The sequence below is a fragment of the Centropristis striata genome, chromosome 14 (assembly GCF_030273125.1).
Source record: "Centropristis striata isolate RG_2023a ecotype Rhode Island chromosome 14, C.striata_1.0, whole genome shotgun sequence".
NCBI lineage: Eukaryota > Metazoa > Chordata > Actinopteri > Perciformes > Serranidae > Centropristis > Centropristis striata.
This window is the reverse complement of record NC_081530.1, coordinates 33,938,513-33,961,989: the sequence shown is the minus strand read 5'-3', so window position 1 is coordinate 33,961,989 and position 23,477 is coordinate 33,938,513. Positions and strand designations below refer to the sequence as shown.

The window sequence follows — 23,477 nt, the reverse complement described above, 5'->3', positions numbered from 1 at the left end:
TCAGGACTATAAACTCTCCCAGAGCACTGGAGCATGGTGCTGCTGATGCAAAGTGGCTCTCTATGGAAATGCTCTGACTGACTCTAACAGTTATATTTTCTAACAGTGCATGGATGTTAAAGTGAGTTCCATGTTGAAAACTGTTTTTTCTTTCTCATAAAATGTTATCTTCTAATTTGAAAAGAGAGGCGAGCCAATACTTGGCTGGGATAATAGTTGTTTTGTTGATAAAAAAAGATTTGGAGAAGGATGTTACACATGTTTTAACATTATTCTCCAAACTATTACATTTTTCTATGAAATATCTTCTGGTTGCAAAATGATATGAATAATGATTAAATACTTACCTCCACCATGAGGTTATGTTTTAGTGGGTCTGTCTGTCAGTGTATCAGCAGTATAAAAAAAACACTGAATGCATTTTTATGAAACTACATTGAAAGGTGTAGCATGGACAAAGAAAAAAAACAATTTGGAGTTTTTCTGATTTGTTTTCATTGTGAGATTGTGTGTCATGGTGCATTCATGTGCTGTTGGAATAAATTGGAAAAAAATAGGTTTGGATCAAACAACTGCAGTTCTAGAATAAGTGGGATGCTTTATGAAAGTGTATGTATTTACTAATAAAACAAAAGTGTCCCAGTTTTTATATCGTTTAAATTTAATATATTGTATTCACAATATTAGTTTCTGAATTTAAAAGTACGAAAGAGATGTTTTCTGTTCATTTAAAAGGGGCATGGTCATTGTACATATAATCTACTGCAGTTCATGATCAGATTATGGGCTGATAATATATATAATGTAACTGTGATGTTTGACAGGTTTAATCTACTAAAATGTGTGAAAGACTGCCAAGGGGAAAATAAAAAGAGGTTGAGGACATGAATGTCTTATAGATCATTGAATTAAAAGGTGTCTTAGTATTAATACAACCCAAAGTTTGTGTGCACAATGTGTGTGTCCAGTGAAGTGTGTCAGTCTCTGCAGTAGCTTCCAGCTGCAGCAGTCAGTTCAGTTTCTGTTCTGCTGACTGAGGGAGGTTTTTGTACGACGCTTTTTCACTGTGTGATCACCTGCTGACTGTTGATCCAGTGATAACTCTGACAGTAGTAAACTGCTGCATCTTCAGCCTGAACTCCACTGATGGTCAGAGTGAAGTCGACTCCATTCCCCGCTCCACTTCCACTGAATCTGGAGGAGATTCCAGACAATCTATCTGATGTTAGGTAGATCAGAAGTTTAGGAGCTTCTCCAGTTTTCTGATGGTACCAGGCCAGGAAGTATTGTGAGCCAGTGTAGTGGGTAACCGTTGTACTGGCCTGACAGGGAATAGAAGCAGTTTGACCCAGCTGGACAGATTTAGCTGCTGGCTGAGTCACCACAACATTTTGTCCCACAGACCCTGAGGAGAGAGAAGAAACACTGGACATGAGATGCTGAGGTGAAACTCTATAACAATCCAAATGATTTTCACCTGAGAGAAAGATGATCTTTCTCACCCTGAGTGAAGCAGAGGAGAGTCCAGATGAGGATCAAAGTCATGTTTCTGATGAGGAGGATTTCTGTGGCTTCTGTTGTCATGAAGGACAGCTGTCAGTCATCCAGTGTTCAACTCTCAGGACTATAAACTCTCCCAGAGCACTGGAGCATGGTGCTGCTGATGCAAAGTGGCTCTCTATGGAAATGCTCTGACAGTGTTCCCAGTCCTGAACTGACTCACATGTTTTACTCTGCTTCTACTCTCAGCAACTCTTTCTCTCTCATAAGACTAAAAGATTTCAATAGTGATATGTTTTAATGTATGTTGATGCTGGCATTTCTTTTCTTATCATAAAGACATTTCCATGCAAATGTTTTCCAAATATATATTTATTGGTATGTTTGTAAGTTATACTGAGAGATGTTTTTTAATTGTGAGATCTGTTAGAATTTTACTACAATCTCAGATCATTACCTCTATGAGCACAATTTGATAATCAATCTTATTATAAAAAAACAACAGACTGCTAGTCGGTTTATCACCTCCAAATCTATCAACAACTGATCACACTGGCACAGATTACAGCAAATCAGCTTCTCAACACTAACAGGACTGACCAACATGCAGATATGACGAGAGACTAGAACTTAACATATTAGTACCAAGAGCAAGCCTAGCAAGTTGAGGCGACAGTCAATGAACTAGCATGTACAACTGTTCATGTATCATTATGCTGTTATTCTCCAGGCAAAAACAGCCCATTTAACACCAGCACAGTTACTGCACTGGAAAATGTCCTGCTGACTGAGGCTCATGTCACCTAGAAACGCTGTACCATCCTTAACTCATCAACTTTGCTTCCTACAGTTGATGATGGAGAACCACAATTATTAGCATTAACACATGCTTTGATTTTAGGAACAGGACAGAACATCACAGTCTACAGTGACTCAATATGCATTTAATGTGTCATAACTTTCATGCTTTGGGGAAAAAACATGGTTTTCTTACTTCTACAGGCAAACCGATTGCTCATAAACCTCTCATCATTAACCTCTTGTCTGCGTTACTCTTTCAGCATCATTTGCAGTATGTAAATACAAAGCTCATACAGGCTCCACCGATCCAATGTCACATGGAAATTCAACTGCTGATGCTGCTGCAAAAGCAGCTGCTTTGTTTCCGGCCTCCCCCATTGTGCAGATGGCCCTTTCTGTCCAGAATGATGTTTCCTCCCTTTAATGATATTTCCTTGCTTCAGACAAGAGCTGGCGCTTGTTTAAATCTGCCTAGAGCTGGCCGTCCTCACAAACTGAGTGACTGAACAAGAAGAAGACTGGTGAGGGAGGTCACCAAGACACCTAGGACCACTCCGAAGGAGTTACAAGCTTCAGTGGCTCAGATGGGAGAGACTGCACATACAGCAACTGTTGCCTGGTTCTTCACCACTCGGAGCTGTACGGGAGAGAAAATATGCTCATGAAATCTTGCCTGGAATTTGCCCAAATGTATGTGGGAGAGTCCAAGGTCAATTGGAAGCACATTTTTCAAAAATTTAGCTTTTTGGCTATCAGACTAGACACTATGTTTAGCGAACATCAAACACTGCACATCACCACAAACGCACCATCTCCAGGGTGAAGCATGGTGGTGGCAGCATCATGCTCTGGGGATGCTCCTCAGCAGCAGGTCCTGGAAGGCTGCAGTTACTGTTGCTATGGCCGTCAAACTTCCAGGACCATATGCTTCCAGCAGCATAGTTTGATGGACTAGTTCTGCACTAGTAGTGGTAAGAATACTAGTTGACAGGAACCATAACTGTTAAATCTGGTTTGGGTTATCTCATCTAACAGCTAGACAATCATTAGATAGCTCATGTTTGCTAGTTAGCAGCTAACCTTGGAGCAGACATATGTGTGTCTTTTGATCTTGGAGGTATTAAGTTGGGAGTGGGCTGTCCCACACTGTTTAATCCTCAGCCAGCAACGCTCCTATTGTTTTTTGAGTTACGGAAAAGGAGAAAAAATGACTCCTCCTGCTAAACTCTGAGGGTACCTGGTGTCAGATTTACAAATGACGTACTCACACCGTTTCACCTTGTTGCTCAGAGCTCAAAGCTTGTCGGACTTTCTTCTCTTAGTGACGGTTGTGAAAATGTCCAAATACAATCCAGCAATGTGAGAAAAGCCGGAGCGTTTACAGGAGAAGAAACAGGGAAAGTCACAAACTATCACCTGAGGGAAAGAAAAAACTCAAAAAGAGGATGTAATATAAATAACAATGCAGGATGTAATCTCTCTGTGTGAGTAATAATGTTTCTCAGCTCCAACAGAAGCTGAAGGACCAGGGGCTGAATGACGACGTCAGACTGAGCTTTAGGAAGCAGGCAGATGGAAAAGTCTTCCACAAGGAGAAGAAGAAGACCAGCTTTCATTGAGATTTGCTGTTAATCAGAGGAAAGTGTGTTTCTTTCCTCAGAGTCCTCGTGTGATGTGTGAGAATAGAGCTGCAACAATTAGCAGATTAATCGACTCGTTGCAGCTGTTTTTAATCATCAAATAATCATTTTAGTCATTAAAGGTCAAATATCTGCTGGTTCCAGCTTCTCCAATTTAAAAGATTTAATGCTTTTATTTGTCATATATGCACATAAACTAATATTTACGTATATTTAAATGTGTACAGACTGTTGTTTTAGTAAATGTTAATTCATCTGTTTGGGCTGAGGGAAATTATAACAGGCAATGTTTTATTATTTTTCACATTTTATTGGTAAGATAATAGAAATTAGATCTGACTGGAATCAACTCCAGTGAAAATACACCTTTAAACTTTAATGTCTTTGGAAACATTCAAATCTACTTTCATGAGTAAAACATTTCTTCATTTGAGTGTAATATATTGCATCAAAACATGCCAAACAGTTCTGTTATTTCAAATATGAATATTAATGCTTTTCTTTGTCATATATGGTCATAGACTCATATTTACATATATTTAAGCATGTGGGTTTATTAAAACAAGACATTTGAATTCATGTGTTTGTGCTGTGGGAAATTAAAACAGAGATTTTTAACTTTTTTCTGACATTTCATCGATAATATTAATAAGATTAGATCACACATATTCTTTATGATGAGATAACATACTTCATATGTTTTGTATACATTTTTTAATAAAAGTGAGTTTGTAATGAAATAAAATAATATCCAACAAAGTAATGTAGTGAAAATGTATGAAATGACACAATATATGTAATGAAATAACATAATAATGTCTGCAATGAATTCAATACATTTCTTTAATTGTTTCGCAAATTGTTGGTTTATTTATACAGCCCTGGAGTGAAGTCAGCGTTTGATAAACCTGCCTGTAAAATGATCTGGAGTCCCTGATTCTCCATGAGAAACACTATTAATAAGCAGTGGCACACAATCATAGAACCCCTTGGTTCTGTCAGGCCCAGCACCCCCATGAGCACCTGGGCAGAAACCATCCTTTTATTTCTAGTACCATCTGCTGTAACCCTCAACCTTCACAGCTCCAGTTGTGTTTTACCCCAAGAATATGACGTCATTTAGCCCCGTGTCTTCTCCTCCCTCGACACTCCTTGAGGCAGACAAGGAGGTACAAAACCAACAAATATGATCCATCCTATAGTTTTGGGTTTGCTATTTGTTAGGTGTTCCCTCCTTTTCCCATCTACACACCTGAGGGGTATTCCAGAAAGCGGGTTATGTGAAAACTCTGAGCTTGTTAACCCTGAGATGAGGGAAACTCTGAGGTTATCCGTTCCAGAAAGAGAGGTAACTTAAACTCTGGGTCCGTTACTGCGGTGACGTACTCTGTGAACATAACCTGCTCGCTGCAGGTTTACTATAAAAACCCCAGAGTTTCTACCTGTCTCCTCCCACACGAAGAAAGCGGTTAGATATGGATTGCCCCTTTCTTAGAAATCCGATCGACATCGAGGCCGTTTTGATTAGAAATGTTTTACGTCGCGAAAGAATCTTCCGACCCAGGTTAGACGTTTTATCATTTCCAGAGGATTTTCTTTTCGAACGCTACCGCTTTTCATCAAACAGTATCATTTATCTCAATAACCTTCTCCGCCCATATATCACCAACCTCACACACCGCGGACGAGCACTCACATTAAATAACTTCAATAGATATAAAATATAAATGTGTTTCGATGTGTATAAAGTGTTAATCTACTAAGTGGAGTATTAAGTGAGAGGACGTTGAAAAACAACATTTTGTTAGGGGTTTAAATTACTATTTGAAGTAGCCACTGAATTAATATTTACTTTGTTTAATAGCCTAAGTCAATTTAAAAAAATAAAATAAAAATCTAAGTGAGGTGCAATCATAGCCTAGCAAAATATGTCTTACCTTTTTGAATAATGTTTTTATGTTTCATTTTTAACTGCCTCCAAGTCCTCCTTTCTCCTGTTGGATTGCACCTAAATGAAAATTAGATTTAATTCCTACTTATGATCATAACTATAGGCAATGCTACGATCTTACGGTTAAATGTTACGTCAGTGTTACATTCAAACTTACGCGTTGACTCGGGCAGCAATTTTCTCCCATGCAGTCTCTCTCTCCTTCGCTGCTGCAGCCGTGTTACTTTTTCCGCGAAATATGTGCTCATACTCGCCGTAGGACTGCATGAGTATCTCCAACTCTACCGCGGTGAAATAGGTCGATCTTTGTTTTTTTTCCGTTGTCATGGTGACTCGTGGAATCGGGGCTCCATTGATGATGGCTTTTTATAGTGGTTGTGCACGCGCGTAACCCGAGGCTGACATACTCAGAGATGATTGAACTAACTCAGATCAGCTGTTCTGGAACCGGATACCCAGAGTTTCCCATCTCAGGGTAAGTCATCTCAGAGTTCAGGGATAGACTCAGAGGTTGTTGAACCTGCTTTCTGGAATACCCCCCTGCTCTCAATCAGACTCATTGTTCTTCCCTGCACCCAGAGTTTGTATTTATTTATTTTTTTTACAGCCAATCACCTCCCGGCTTGTTCTCACCTCAAGTCCCTCACCTGAGCTTTTCCTCCACCTGCGCTTCATCCCCTCATTAGATCAGTTTTTATTTAAGTCCAAACTTTTAGTGGACTCAGGTTTGTTTTGCCTCCTTTCTTAAGTTCCAGTTTGCTGCATTCTCCTGCATTTGGCTCCAACTCAAAAAACAGACCTACAAAAAAAGATTCTATGAATATGTCAGTAATTAGCCTCAATGCAAAACATTTGTCTGTCGCTCACACAAGCCTTTACAGACATGAAAGATAAGTGATTCAATTTATGGGACAAACTATTAATTTCATACACAGAATATGGCACTTAAAAACAATATTATTTTTTCAATTTCATCCTGTTGGCTTCAGCATGATCAGTTTATTTTACCAGTGAGCTTCAACCAGTGACTATTTTGTGTGTGTGTGTGTGGTCAGTGAAGTGTGTCAGTCTCTGCAGTAGCTTCCAGCTGCAGCAGTCAGTTCAGTTTCTGTTCTGCTGACTGAGGGAGGTTTTTGTATGACGCTCTTTCACTGTGTGAACACCCACTGACTGTTGGGATAGTGTTGACTCTGACAGTAGTAAACTGCTGCATCTTCAGTCTGAACTCCACTGATGGTCAGAGTGAAGTCAGAGTTTGATCCACGGCCTGTAAAACGATCTGGAGTCCCTGACTGACGACTGCTAGCATAGTAAATAAGCAGTTTAGGAGTTTCTCCATCTCTCTGTTGGAACCAGGCTAAACGGTGGAGGTTGCTCCCACCATGAACATAAACATTCTGACTGGTCCTACAGGTGATGGGGACGGAGCCTCCCGGAGCAGAGCTCACTGCTCCAGGCTTAGTCACTGTGACCTGTCCTCTGGACTCTGAGGACACAGAGACAGAAACATAAAGCAGCGTCATGGTTTTGTCGGCTTCATTTCAGAGGGACGGATGTTCATAGAGGAGAGGAGTTTGATTCTCTGGACTTTACCTGTGAAGCAGCAGCAGAGGAGAGTCCAGATGAGGACGCAGATCAAAGTCATGTTTCTGATGAGGAGGATTTCTGTGGCTTCTGTTGTCATGAAGGACAGCTGTCAGTCATCCAGTGTTCAACTCTCAGGACTATAAACTCTCCCAGAGCACTGGAGCATGGTGCTGCTGATGCAAAGTGGCTCTCTATGGAAATGCTCTGACTGACTCCAACAGGGACATTGTCAGTAACACAGAAAATAATTACTTTCAGTTTGATGTTTTCTCTCCTTGTGAAAATGATTGCTTCTTATTATAATAGGGAATCATGTTACACACACACACATTCCTATATTACCAACAGTGGACTGTCACACCAACCAAAACAAGTGAGGACACTGTAGCCATTATAAAAAAAAACAGAAACAGAACAGAAAAATTTACTGTCAAGGTCTTTTTCCATAACCTTACTAGAAATATTCCTCAGATATTTTGTTTAAGAGAAACTGGTCAAGAGTGAAATTACATTTCTTGTCTTCCTGTCAAAGAGGGGGCCTCAGTGAATGGTCGTGAAATTAAAGGAATCTAAAAAAATATTTTCCTGTCTTGTGGCTTCATGATTTGTTAAATAGTTTTTTACTAGAGACAGATATGGATTCACTGTCAAAGGCATCTGGATGTCTATTGGTATCTATGTATATGTTGTCTGATATGCACAGATATGAAAATTAAAATATAATTTATATAAAGAGACGTGGGGCGATTTAAAAATGTTGTGATCTATTTATATATTTAAAAATTCTCCTTTATATTCTCTATAATCAATCCTAAAATAAGTTCACAATTCCTGGGATCCACCCTGAGTTTGGAGTTTTCTATTTGCTCTGTTTCCACTCCTTTCCTGTCTAATCACCTCATTCTCCTCACCTGAGATTCTCTGCAGTCTCTCCACCTGTAGGTCATCCCCTCATCACATTAGTTTGTATTTAAGTCCTGATTTTCAGATGACTCAGTTTGGTATTTCCTCGATGGAACGTGAATATTGTCTGTATGGTTAAGCAAAAGTGCAAAAGTACATCTGTCCTTATTTTAGTTCCATTTAGTTCCATACTATCACTGATGGAAAATACAATTACAAATGCAAATAGAAGGCAAAAGATTCTGCACATAAGGATCTGTGCAGTTGATTCGACTCTATAGAAATCTTCATCAGGTTATTCTACAGGATGATTTTCATTATCTCACCACAATCGACTTGTTCTGTTTCTTTCATCAAGTGCAGAAAGTTGTTACAAGGTGAAAAGGCTCAAACACATCTTATGGATCCACTTTTAATAGAGCTAGACTGAGGTTACAATGTCAGCTTTAGTAATAAATAAAACAAATATATTCTGGGAAAGGCTGCAGGAGATATGTTGTTGTTTTAACTCTATTTGAAAAGCATAAACAATTTTTCCTTCATTCTATGTTTAAATGTTTTGACACAAAAAAGTACAAAAGTTTTAAACTATGGTTTCATATTATTGTAATTATTATGTTTAAGAGTGTATCAACTACTAGTGTGTGTGTGTGTGTGTGTGTGTGTGTGTGTGTGTGTGTGTGTGTGTGTGTGACCAGTGAAGTGTGTCAGTCTCTGCAGTAGCTTCCAGCTGCAGCAGTCTGTCAGCAGAACAGAAACTGAACTGAGGGAGGTTTTTGTACGACGCTTTTTCACTGTGTGAACACATGCTGACTGTTGGGATAGTGATAACTCTGACAGTAGTAAACTGCTGCATCTTCAGTCTGAACTCCACTGATGGTCAGAGTGAAGTCAGAGTTTGATCCACTGCCTGTAAAACGATCTGGAGTCCCTGACTGACGAGTGCCAGTAAAGCGAATAAGGAGTTTAGGAGTTTCGCCATCTCTCTGTTGGTACCAGTGTAAATAGTTCCCATTATAAACATCCTGACTGGTCCTACAGCTGATGGAGACGGAGCCTCCCGGAGCAGAGCTCACTGCTCCAGGCTGAGTCACTGTGTACTGTCCTCTGGACTCTGAGGACACAGAGACAGAAACATAAAGCAGCGTCATGGTTTTGTCGGCTTCATTTCAGAGGGACGGATGTTCATAGAGGAGAGGAGTTTGATTCTCTGGACTTTACCTGTGAAGCAGCAGCAGAGGAGAGTCCAGATGAGGACGCAGATCAAAGTCATGTTTCTGATGAGGAGGATTTCTGTGGCTTCTGTTGTCATGAAGGACAGCTGTCAGTCATCCAGTGTTCAACTCTCAGGACTATAAACTCTCCCAGAGCACTGGAGCATGGTGCTGCTGATGCAAAGTGGCTCTCTATGGAAATGCTCTGACTGACTCCAACAGGGACCTGGATTACTCTGATAAACTGATTGATCCATTGATAATCAGCATCATCAGAGAATTGTTTCAGGAAGTTTAAATGCAGTTTTTATTTGGTTTTACTACTTGAAAAACTTGGTATCAAAATGTTTCGATTCAGGGTCCCAAGAGCCGACCCGAACTATAAGAGTCTGTTATTACCTGCTACATATAGGTGTTGATCACAGGATGACTGCATCAGACACTTGATATGTTATTTGCCTAAATGTATTATTTGTATAACTCATTGGCTGTTACCTGTCCATTAGTACAATTGTATTTATATGATTCTGTGTATTGTCTGTTTTTAAGGTGTGATGTGTTAAAGGCATTGTATGTACCTGGAGAAGCCAAAGACACTTTTCCAATGAAGTCAATCTAAGCTAATTTAATGTCTGTAAAATAAAACAAATATACTGTCTTGTATAACAATGTGCATTAGGCAATATGTTGTTGTTATCAGTTTTCATGTTTTCTGTAAAAATCTTCTAACAGAGACCTATCTTGGTGAGTTTGTTTGTGTCAAAGTCAGAGAGCCGTGTCTCTCTACAGTGAGAGGTTTTTGTACGGCGGCTCAATGAGTTTGTATCACTGTGGTACACGTTCGGTGGAGGAACCAGACTGGATGTTGGAAGTAAGTCAAATATCTTACATTTTTAATAATTCTAGCCATCTGCCTTTCTGGTTTTTATATGTCACACAGTCCAGGAAAAAGATAGCTGCTTTACCATTTTTGTTGATAAGTTTTTGACAAAGACTTTGCAGTCAAAGACAAAGTTAACTTCAGCAACATAACTTCAAAAATAAAATTTAATGAAAAAAAACATTTAAATCACAGGATAAATCATAATTTCCATCTTCAGTGGTAGTGTTGCATCTTTAGGGCTTGTAGGTTTAGATCAGTCAGACAAAGTCAGAGAGCCGTGTCTCTCTACAGTGAGAGGTTTTTGTACGGCGGCTCAATGAGTTTGTATCACTGTGGTGGACTTTTGGTGGAGGAACCAGACTGGATGTTGGAAGTAAGTCAAATGTTTATTTTTTAAAAAGTTTCTGCACAGATTATCATTATAACATTGTATAATTAATTTATCTTGTGTTGTTTGATGTTTAGTTTTCCACCACAATGATAACTGTTATGTTGAATTAACTTCATGAAGTAACATTGAACAAAGTGGAGATAAAGACTGGAGATACATTTTTTATGTAATCCTTATATTGTGTCATGTGTTGTTGCAGTTTTTTAGTCTTTAAATCATTTGAACAGTTTACTAAATAATGACTGAAATCCACATGAATAACATTTAATTATCCGTCAGTTTATTTTCTGTATTTATTTATGTTAACTTTACGTACTTCGGAACTTCGTATATATTGTGTAGTTCAGGTTTTGTATGCTGCTGATGAGAGTTTAAAAATGTTGCCTGCTTCTTTTATTTCCAGTGTAGTTTGATATATTTCAGCTCATTCTGTACGATGATTCTCTCTGTGCTGATATGCATGAGAGGCTTCTTAAAGGGAAGTGAAACAATGTGTGAGTGAGTGACTGGTGGAGCAGAAAAACCATCTGACAGAAACTCCTTAAAGGAGAAGATCAACTCTCACACTGAAAGGTGTCCAAGTGTCTGCTGGTTGATTGACAGCTGTGTGGTCCCGCTGTCCTCTAATCTGATCGGTGTCTCCTAGGTGATGCCCGTCCCACCCTGACGGTGCTGCCCCCCTCCACTGAGCAGCTGCAGCAGGGGAAGGCCACGCTCATGTGCCTGGCCAACAAGGGCTTCCCCTCAGACTGGAGTCTGGCCTGGAAGGTGGACGGCAGCAGCAGCAGCAGCAGCAGCATCAGCTGGGAGCAGAGCAGCAGCCCCGGGGTGCTGGAGAAGGACGGCCACTACAGCTGGAGCAGCACCCTGAGGCTCTCTGCAGACCAGTGGAGGAAGGTGGGCTCTGTGACCTGTGAGGCCACCCAGGGCTCCCAGACTCCGCTCTCAGAGACTCTGAGGAGAGACCAGTGTCCCCAGTCGTGATCTGACTCATTGGTTCTACTCTGCTACTGCTCTCAGTCTGCACTCTGTAACTCTCTCTTTCTCGCACGTTCTTGCTTGTGTTGATGCTTTCAACATTTTAAAACAATAAATATTTGATTATGTGTATTAGACAAGTTTTTGACCTCCTTTCTTTCACATATATAAGATATAACAGTCCAGTCCAGAACTGTAAACTCCGAATGTACATTAATGTACATTAATTAATCTATTCAACTAGTTTATACCCTTGAAGATATGGTGTTCAATGTGTTTTAAATATTCTGAACATCTAAAATAAAAATTAAAATAGAAAAATTAGAAATATAAAGAAGCGTATCGTCTGCATAAAGTGATAGAACAAGAATAAAATATGAGATTTTAAACAAAAAATTCAGCTCTGCTTGTTTTTCAAGTTTTTAAAATGTATCTGTTTCATTCTCTGAAGACTCTTAGAGACACTGAGGACAGACCAGTGTTCCCAGTCCTGACCTGACCTACTACTACTGGTTGTACTCAGGTCTTTTGTTCTTTCTCTCACTAATTACATCTTTCATGATCAAACTTTTTTCCTTGTATGATTTTGATTAAACACATTAAATAACTGTTCATTAAGTTATTTACTTTCTTGTGTCATTCTTAAAGGTGGAGAAAAAGTGTCTCAAAAGTTTCATTGAATTCAGAAAAAAACTGAACTGAGTTTAATGTTTGAAAAGTGCTCGGAAATGTCTTCAGAAAGATTTAATTTAATGCCATGTTTATTTTAGTTGATATTGTTGAAACAAAGTATTTAGTTATTGTTATGTTGTTTTAAGGAAAATTATGAATAATGTCTGGGTTGTAAAAGTAAAATATATCAATGATGAATAAAATTATCACTTTAAAACAATCTACAAAATGTGGGAAATGAATTATGTTTGATTTATGAAGTATGATATCAGCACATAATGTCTTGATAGTGTCATTCTCAGCAGTGTGATCTTCAAATAGAACCTGCAGTTTCCAATCAACACTAGCTCAATAAAAACGTGTAATGTCTTTAAGTTTGTTTGAAACAAACTGAGGGACTTAAATATAAATTAAACTAATTACATTTTTAAAAACTCATAAAATAATCTTTTGAAGATGTGGTAAATAAAAACTGTATTTCAAAGCAAAAAAATACAAGGATGAATGCATCAAATTTTCAATTGATCTATAATAGAAAATATATTACATTATCATAATTATAAATGATCAAAGTTTGAACTGTATTCTGCTGTATAGAATTAATTCTCAGTCAAACTTCTAAATATCTCTATTTCTCTGCAGCTGCAGAGTCAGATCAGTTCCTCTTTATATGAGGGAGGTTTTTGTACGACGTTGTATCACTGTGTGAACGGGAGGCTGCTATCCTGCTGACAATAATAATCTCCTGTATCTTCAGTCTGAACTCCACTGATGGTCAGAGTGAAGTCAGTTCCAGACTGAGTGCCACTGAATCTGTCTGAAATTCCAGATTGACGGGTTTGAGCATTATAAATCAGGAGTTTAGGAGCATTTCCAGGTTTCTGAAGATACCACTGCAAGTCATTGGAAACACCTGAACTGGCTTTACATTTGATAGAGACAGTCTGTCCTGGAACAACAGACTGAGATCCAGGAGACTGAGTCAGGATGATGTCTCCTGATGAACCTGAAAAACATGAAAAAAAAATGAAAAGTGTTAATGAGACAAATCCAGCTCGGGGAAAGATAATTAACATCCAAATATCTCTAACATGCAGAACAGATGGAAGAAGGTAAATGCTGTTTGTTTCACTGTTTCTCCATCACAGCAGAACATCATTGTGGTGAACCTGGTTTGATCCTGAAGCAAAGTTTTCAGAAGAGAGTCTCACCCTGAACAAGGAGCCCCAGGGCGAGCAGCAGTAGAATCAGTGATATCTTCATTGTGCTGCCGGCGTGTCAGTGTCTCTGAAAGGCCTGGACAGCCACTGATCAACACTGGCCTCTTAACAGCTGGGAGCAGAGAGGCAGGACACATATGCAAACACACAGAGGCAGAGAACTGTCAACCAAACCAAGTCAGGACACCTGATTCTGCTCTTTATGAAAACAGGAACATAATAGAACATTTACTTTGAAGGTCTTTTCCCATTGCGTTACTGTAAATTTGTCTTTTAGAATTTGTTTTAAAGAATTTAATAGGAAGACAAGGAATGCAAATCAAAAGGGGACCTTTATGAACTTTAGTGAAATTAAGGGAATCTAAATAAAGATTTCTTCTTTTCTGTGGCTTTATTATCTGCTGAATAGTTCCCACTAGAGGCCGACATTGCCCTATCTAATGCACAGTGATATCTATTGCTATCAGCATATATGTTGTCTAATATACACAGATATGAAACCTTATATCAGAAGATATAATTCAGAAAATGAGACTTGAGGTGATTTATGAATGGTGTGTAATATTTATTCATGTTTTAATTATTCTTTATTATCTTAATAATTAATACTAGAATTGGTTCAACGTTTTATTTGCATATATATATATACATATATATATATATATATACACATGTCTGTATATGTGTATATATATGTGTATATGTAAATATATATATACTGTATATATATATATATATATATATATATATACTGTATATATATATATATATATATATATGTTTACGTATCTACACACCTGCTCTGAATCAGTTCTGTTTGTCCTTTTTTTTTTTTTATTTTTTTTTTTTTAATCTTTATTGATAATTAAGGAACATTACAATCATGAGGTCAGACAAAAAGGGATTTCAAGAAACAAACAAATCTCATGAAACAAAGAACTAATCAGGAGAAATAATCGTAAAAAATAAAATAAATAAAAAGAATAATGAACAGAAAAAGCGGTACATACATTGATCATGCAGAGAGTACGAGGTACATAACGTCTGTACATTCATTTTTCTTAATTTTATTTTTTTTTTCACAAATGACATAAATTTATTCACTGAACATTGAATACACCAGGGGGTTCAAGAGTCCATTGCCAGTCCTTTAAAATTAAAAGATCAAATCAAACGTACAGTCTTTAACAGGTTGAGTGTCTTTCCAGCTTTGTTGTTGTTTACCCCTTCAAGTGTGGTGCCATACTGCTTAAGTTCAATAATAAAACAACGAAAGCAGGGTTTGGAGTCAGACCATTTAGATTTGTGTATATGAGATTTTCCAAGGATAATTAGAAGTTTATCCTTAAATTATGTAGGCAGTGTTGTTGTCCATCTTATCGAAAATAAAATAGAGCATCACATCAAAGACAGTAAAATGTATAGTAGTACCCATTTTTTCATTTACAAAGTCTTGCATATCATTCCAAAATTTCTTTGAATGATGACAATGAATCCTGACATGAAACAATGTCTCTTTGTCAACATTGCAGAAAATACAAGAGTAGGCAATGTTTAGCTTAAATCTCTCCAAGACCTCCTTAGCGGGATAACGGTGTAACACTTTGTAGGATACTTCTTTCACTTTATTATTAATGCAAAATTTATTTAAAACACTACAAGCTTTTTTCCACTGTACATTGCTCATGATAGATGACCAAAAGAATTTTGCTGCAGGAGCTGTAGTATAGTTCAATGCATTTCTGATGTGTCTGTTACTGCAAGGTTTATCATTAATATTGATATCTCCAATAAAAATCTGCCTAGAACTAAATGAGCTGGTTTCTGCTAAGTTACAGTTCTTTAAAAATAGAAGAGAACCGGCAGGAATTGCATTAGAGATAACAACATATTCTTTAGGTGTGATTGCAATCTTGAATTTTTGAATAAGTTCTGAATGTGACATGTTGAGTACACCAGTTGTACTCCTCCGAGTTGTTGATGGAGCAGAGAGAGAGCAGACGAGGAGACGGTGGAAGAGTCAAATGAAAACACTTTATTGTTTTCTTTAAGCGCAGTTCATGAAGTGCGGAGCTCAGTTCAATACATACATCAACCAGTACATAAGAAAAGGCTGCTCGTTGTCTAACATGATCTCGTTAATATAGCATGCTTCGCTGTGTCTCCTCCTACTCAGTTGGGGTGTTGCCTTTGTCTATTTTCTTATGTGTCTGCATGTTTATCTCCAAGTAAGGTCATAAGGTCTTGACCAACGGCTTCTTTGTCTTGTAATTTTCCACTGTAATATCTTGTCACTTACAGTATGCTTCTCTCATGTTGGGTTCCTGTTTTACCTGGTGTGGGTAGTTTCCCCCAAAAGGTCATCGAGAGATCATTTCCTAATTTCCTATATGACTTGTAGATGTGAAACTATGTGTGTGTGTGCAGGTGCTTGCAACATGTGAGATGTGTTATGTGCTTATTACAAAATCATTTCTTATATTCACTCAAGCTTATGTTACCTTTAAAGCTGTTTGGTTAATGCTAATGATGCTAAATGTTAATGCTGCTTCACACTTGTATAATAGCTTATTTACAATCCCAATAGACATCAACACACCATTCTTATTTAATAATTGACATACAAGCAAAATTCCAAAATTGACATACAAGCAAAATTCCATTATTTATCGCTCATACCATGAGCGATAAAACAGGGATTTTCTTTTGTGTAGAATTTCCTTGTTATTCCAAATATAGTACCTATGAGGACTGAAGTTGTGTTTATAAACTAATAACCACGCTAAGAGAGCTTGTTTGTGAAAATTAGCTAAACGAAATGGGATTTTATCAATGGAGAAATTACATTTTAATAAAAAAATCAATGCCACCAATCAATTTAAATAAATAAGATGGGAAAGCATACCATATACTGTTGGAGTTCTTTAGGAATTCAATAAGTTAAATGTTTTATTTAATAAACTAAAGTCCAAGACCTCAAGACCACCTTGTTCCCTACTGCCTTTGATTGTCTCTTTTCTGAGATAGTGGGGTTTTTTCCTCCAGATATAGTCATACAGTATCTTATCCATTTGTTTAATAACATTTGTTGGGACATGAAGTGATAAAGATACATAGACAGATCTAGATATACCTTCTGTTTTTGATAACAAGATCCTTCCAAATAAAGATATATCTCTCATCAACCATGAGTTCAATTTTGATTTTGTTTTTTCAATAATAGGATCAAAATTGGCTTTACTTCGCTGTTCCACATCCTTACAGATAACAACTCCTAGGTAGGTTACCTTTTCTCTAATTGGAATTCCATGATAGCTTGACAGATTACAATTTTTAATTGGAAATAAGACAGATTTATCTAAATTTATCTTTAAACCAGAAACATCAGAGAATTCATTTATACAAGCCACAGCTTCTGACTGGGGATTTCCACCGGACGCGTTACAGCAGCAGCACGTCTCCACAGCGTTTTTGCTGCGTCTGTCAATTCACACCGGGCGCGTTACAGCAGCAGCACGTCAGCTTAGCGAGCCGGCCGTATACACGCGAGATAACGAGATCACGCGATAATCCTGACCATACGGGAGACCGCAAGATCCCGTGATAAACTTTAAACTCTATTTATACAGTCTATGGATAAACTGTGTGTATAAAGTAAACAACAACAACAAAAACCAACTTACTTTGCTTCTCTGAGGTGAAAGATATGTTGATCTGACCATCTATCTTTATAAAAACAATATGTTATGTCATAAATGATTGTATGATGTTCCACTTCAACAATCAGTCTCTTGTCGTCTGTGTCTCCGATCCTCTGAGACCCTTTGATTGATTGATTGATTGATTGATTGATTGATTGATTGATTGCTGATCTGGTGCCCCGGTCATAACATAATGTTGATGTGAAGTAGTTTTAGGCTGCATGAACTGCGTATTGTGTTTTATTTTGAAAGGGGCGGAAGTGTTTTACGCTGATGCTGAGTCGGACTTCCTGTCTGGTGCGATCTGCTCTGTTGAGATTCACGCGATTTGGCAGCGTCTCGCGGAGAAATAGAAGTCCTACCTAATGCTCGCGTAGAGACGCTGACGCGACGCTGCAGTAACGTTACGCTACGCGCCCGGTGGAAATGCTCTCATTGATTAGAGTGTTACCTATTTGCAACGTCATATGTGACGCTCACGTTACGCTGCAGTAACGCGCCCGGTGGAAATCAGGCTTGAAATCTGACTCTTGTCTTTTAGAAAGATTGCAGTATCGTCTGCCAGTTGACATAATTTGAAGTTCTTACCTACTGCACTTATACCCATGAAGGGTGATTTCTTTATGTAAGTGGCCATTGTTTGGGTTACTAATATAAACAAAAATGGAGATACAGGAAAACCCTGTCTAATACCTCGATGAATGTCAAATCGACCTGATGTGCCATATTTCAGTTTTACAGAGCTGGAGCAATTCTTATATAGAGTTTTGATCGCATTACAGAAATATTTTCCAAAGCCAAAAAAGGGGATAGTCTTAAAAATAAACTCATGTTCGATTGTGTCAAAGGCTTTGTAGAAATCAATAAAAAAGATAAAACTTTAATCTGGTATTAAATCATGATAATCTATCATATCTAGTATCAGGCGGATGTTATTGATAATATGTCTTTTTTGTATAAAGCCGGATTGCTCTATATCTATTATTTGATCTAAACCATGTTTTAACCTCCTAGCAAAAATTAAAGCAAATCATTTTGTATCATTGTTCAAAAGACTGATAGGCCTCCAATTTCCTATGTGTAATCTGTCTTTTTTTGGTTTGGGAATTAATGTGATTACTCTTGCCTTAATGTCGGAGGAAGCTCACCTTTTTGAATGGATTCATTAAACATGGCTAGTAGGAAAGGGGCAAGTTTAAGAATGAAAGTTTTATAAAATTCCCCTGTCAAGCCGTCATTCCCAGGAGATTTGTTTTCTTTAAGGGATTTAATACATTCATTAATTTCAGGCAGCGATATTTCCTCTTCACATGAGACTCTAAGATCATCATTTCTTTTTCTTGAGTCTGCTGAAATATCAGAAAGATTCAATATTTGAGGGTGTAAAGGTTGAGGAGTATAAATCTTGATAGAATTGAGCTAAATGTTGAGAGATTATTTTAGGATCATCTGAGATTGTGCCATTTATCGTCAATTTACTCACTGCTGCAAATTCTGCATTTCTTTTTTCTAAGCTAAAAAAATATTTGGTATTTTACTCACCTTGTTCAGGCGCTCCTAGTTTTTTCCACATAAATATTCTCTAATTGGTTTTGTAAGTTACTTAAATTCAACATCTCTTCGTTAGTTAAATCATTACAATTTTTTGTTTGCAGATTCAAAAGAGCTTTGATAATCTCAATTTCTTTCTGTTTTTTCAAATTTGCTATGAATTTACCTTTTTTAATTTGCCACCCTTCGAATCTCATATTTCATTAATTCCCAAAAGTACCCATAAGAACCATTAATACATGCTTTATTCCAGTACTTGTCAATAATAACACTAATTTCTGCTCTAAGGTCTGCATTCTTCAATAACAAGTTATTCAACTTCCAATAACCTGGGTTGTTTTTCTCTGTACATGTATTATTTAGAGTGACTTTGATAAAGATCCCTCTATGGCCTGTTAGAATTGCTGGTTCAATTAAGATATCTCCAACCATAGGGAAAAGATCATTAGAGATGAGCCAGAAGTCTATGCGTGATTGTAAGGACATATTCTTATTGCACCAGGTATACATGTTGTTTTGAGGGTTTTTCTGTCTCCAAATATCAATTAAATTCATTCTTAAACAAATATTTTCCAGTTCACAGTTAGTAGTTGTGTTTTTTGGAGGCCATCGATCTATATTTTCATTAAAGACAGTATTAAAATCACCTCCCCATATTACTTTAGCAAGTGGATAAGATGTGTAAAGATGATCTATTTTTGATTCAATACTTTGAAACAATGCTAAGTTGGTGGTCTTATTGTTAGTGGCATAAATATTAATCCAAATAAATTGACTTTGATTCATATCAACAACTAAAATGATCCATCTCCCTGACCTATCAGTTTCACTGTGTAATATCTGGCCTTTGAATTTGTCCCTTAATATGGCGACCCCTGCTGATCGATTATTTCCATTGGAAAACCATATTTCATTACCCCACTGATTTTTCCAAAAAGACTCATCTGCTGAACAAGCATGAGTTTCCTGTATAAAATGAAAATCAGCACCTTTACCTCTGCAATATAAATAAATGGCTTTTCTTTTAAATAGGTCTCGTATTCCCCTGGCATTAATAGAAAACACAGAAAGAAACATTAGAACAAGAAAGAAGAAAAAAGAAAACTTTCACTCTCTTACACTCTTTTACACTCTTTTAACTTTTATGATAGGCTATAGGGTTCTCGCATATTTAACATGTTGAATTAACAATAACACAGCAGAACTTATAGAACAAGTTTGCGATCACTTTTGTAAATTCAGAGAATATGACAAACTGTTTTAGAGTAAATGCCATTTCGATTTTACATCTAACCTCATCAACATCTTGAATGATGTTGATTTATCAACTGATAATAATTAAATGTTCATTTAAACAATACTGAGGTCGTTGTAGATTTTAACTATTTTCACCTTTCATCTTTATTTCGCTTTTCTATCAGGAGGATGCAGTTCTTTCCCCTCAATAAACGCCTTGGCTCCACTGAAGTATGCAGACTTGCCCTCTTTTCTTGCCTTTTCCACAAGTGGCCACAGGCAGCTTCTGGCTTCTCTGTCACTGGCAGAGAGGTCCTCCTTGAAGCTGTAACCTTTATTCTTCAAGAAGTCGTTCTGTTTCGCAGATTTCCATGTCAGGTCCCGCGATGTTCTCGACGCAAATCTTATGATTATCGGAGGTCGTCTCACACCTCTGCCCTCTCCAGTTCTCAGTCGACCCAGGCGATGTGCGCCGTCCACTGCAGTTGCCACCTCATGTTTATCCACCTCTTAAACCACCGCTCTGCAGATTTCCTTGGCTTTGAGTTTAACATTCTCGGCCGGGTTCTCAGCAACACCATAAAGGCGAAGACACCATCTCTTACTGTATCTCTCTTGTTCATTGATCCTTTCTTCCAGTACCGTCATCTTTTTCTTTAGCTCAGCACTTTCTGTTTTCAATTTGTCACTGTCCTTTTTCAGGTCCATCACATCATTATGAATTGAATTAAGAGCGTCATTCACGTTTTCGATTTCAGCCGAGTTTTTCTTGATTATGCTCTCGAGTTGGTCCGCTCTTTCGTTTATTTTTCCAGAGAGAATCTGAATGATGGTATTCTGTACTTCAATCAGGGAAGGTTCAGTGGGTGATGAGGTACTCTTTGCCTTTTTTGTAGGCTGAGCTTTAGTAGGTGTGTTAGGGAGAGAGTTACAAACTCCGCCATTTTCAGCATTACAGGCATAAGAATGCATTTCATGTATTGTTCTCTTGTCGCTCGTGGTTTGTACTTCCATTTCTTCCAGAATCTTTTGTAGCTCTTGTGTAGCCATTAGCTAGCTTGAAGTTAGCTGTGACGGTGACAGGCAGCCTTACTTTAGTCGTTGAGAACTTTAGACGCACGCCCGCAAACGAGTTACTGACAATATAACATAAATTAAGTCCTTGGGGAGAGTAGTAGATTGCTGTGCATATTGTTGTTATAAGTGAAGAAATTTGCGAGAATTGCCTTTGCCAAACCTCCGCTGCAACAAACCCGTCTGCTCACAGCGCCATCTTGGCGGGAGTCCCCCGTCCTTCTTTTTTCCCAGAAGTTTTTTTTTCTCTCCAGCCAATCAGTTCTCAGATTGTTTTCCTGCCTAATCACCTCATTCTCCTCACCTGAGATTCTCTGCAGTCTCTCCACCTGCAGGTCATCCCCTCATCACATTAGTTTGTATTTCAGTCCTGATTTTCAGGAGACTCAGTTTTGTCTTGCCTTGATGGAACATGAATATTGTCTGTATGGTTAAGCAAAAGTGCATCTGTCCTTATTTTAGTTCCATTTAGCTTCATACTATCATTGGTGGAAAAAACAATTGTATTCTGATCAATTGTAATTGTATTCTGCACACAAGGAACACCTCAAAAACCAAGGTCATGTGGTTCTGTCGTAAGGGTGCTAAACCCCCCCCTGTCCTCAATATCACCACCAGCGAGGGTACTTCCCTGGACCAGGTCACTGTCTATAAGTACTTGGGCATTTGGTTAGACAGCACACTATCCTTTTCCGACCACATCTCAAACATCCAATCCAGAGTAAAGGCCAAACTCGGGTTCCTCTACAGAAACCGTTTCACCTTCACCTCCTCTGCCAAACTCACCCTCATCAAAATGACAATTCTCCCCATGATTGATTATGGTGACATCATATACAGGTCTGCATGCAAAGGTACACTTTCCAAACTTGACACCCTCTACCATTCCGCCATCCGGTTTGCCACAAACGCTTCCTTCAACACACATCACTGCACGCTATACTCTCTGGTCCACTGGTCTTCACTTCACACCCGTCGAAACATGCACTGGTTTACTTTTATTTACAAAACCCTTCTCGGTCTTACACCCCCCTATCTGCATCACCTATTGCACCCTTTGTCTGTCACACACAATACCCGGTCCTCACTCTACGTCAAATTAAAGATACCAAAAACCTCCACCTCCATTGGTCTCACATCCTTTCAATCGGCTGCTGCCGTTGACTGGAACGCTCTGCAAAAAACCCTCAAACTGGACCAGCTCATCTCCATCCCTGCCTTCAAAGCTGCTCTCTCAGACATTCTCACTGACTCCTGCAATTGTTTTTCTACCATGTAATACCACCTCACCATTTTTTCTCCATATTTCTTTTGTCTGTCTGTGTTATTGTTGTAATTTCACATATATGTGTGTGTGTGTATATATATATATATATATTTTGTTATCTGTTATTGTTGTTACTGTTGTTGTTGCGTTTTTATGATCCTTACTGTGTTTTACTCCCTAGCCCACCTCCCCTTCCCTCAAGTGGCCCTTGTCGCTTGTCAGGCCGCCATTGTAAATAAGAATTTGTTCTTAATGACCTGCCTGGTTAAATAAAGGTGAATGAATGAAAAATCTGTGCAGTTGATTTGACTCTGCAGAAATCTTCATCAGATTATTCTACAGGATGATTTTCATTATCTCACCACGGTCGACTTGTTCTGTTTCTTTGATCAAGTGCAGAAAGTTGTTACAAGGTGAAAGGACCCAAACACATCTTATGGATCCACTTTAAATAGAGCTAGACTGAGGTTGCAATGACAGCTTTAACAATAAATAAAACATATATATTCTGGGAAAGGCTGTGGGAGATATGTTGTTGTTTTTCAAATCAGAATGAAGTAGAAATTGTTTATGCTTTTCAAATTATCTGTTAAAAAAAATTGACACAAACTACAGAAGTTTTATACTATGGTTTCCAACCAATGAAAAAGATTTGCTGCATGTTTAAAATAACAGTGAGTTGCCACAAAGCTTTAACTTCTGATGAGATGAGAAACTGAAGGGAAAAAAGGATATTGCATATAATAACATTTCATCAGTGTACATATTTATATATATATATATATATTATGATGTTTAAGATTGTATAAACTACTAGTGTGTGTGTGTGTGTGTGTGTGTGTGTGTGTGTGTGTGTGTGTACTCAGTGAAGTGTGTCAGTCTCTGCAGTAGCTTCCAGCTGCAGCAGT

At 38.0% G+C, this 23,477-nt stretch overlaps 4 gene segments (V, D, J or C); 1 reads left to right on the top strand and 3 right to left on the bottom strand.

Moving 5' to 3' along the window:
• Positions 1 to 1,061: 1,061 nt before the first annotated feature.
• Positions 1,062 to 1,562, bottom strand: LOC131984390 (immunoglobulin kappa variable 4-1-like). The segment is given in 2 exon segments: positions 1,062 to 1,405; positions 1,503 to 1,562. Coding segments are annotated over 2 exon segments (387 nt in total).
• Positions 1,563 to 7,040: 5,478 nt separating this feature from the next.
• LOC131984389 (Ig kappa chain V region 3547-like) lies at positions 7,041 to 7,537 on the bottom strand. The segment is given in 2 exon segments: positions 7,041 to 7,378; positions 7,486 to 7,537. Coding segments are annotated over 2 exon segments (390 nt in total).
• A 3,823-nt stretch (positions 7,538 to 11,360) lies between these two features.
• LOC131984388 (Ig kappa-b4 chain C region-like) lies at positions 11,361 to 12,418 on the top strand. The segment is given in 2 exon segments: positions 11,361 to 11,364; positions 11,517 to 12,418. Coding segments are annotated over 2 exon segments (342 nt in total).
• Positions 12,419 to 13,066: 648 nt separating this feature from the next.
• Positions 13,067 to 13,783, bottom strand: LOC131984905 (Ig kappa chain V region 3368-like). The segment is given in 2 exon segments: positions 13,067 to 13,526; positions 13,732 to 13,783. Coding segments are annotated over 2 exon segments (360 nt in total).
• Positions 13,784 to 23,477: the final 9,694 nt, after the last annotated feature.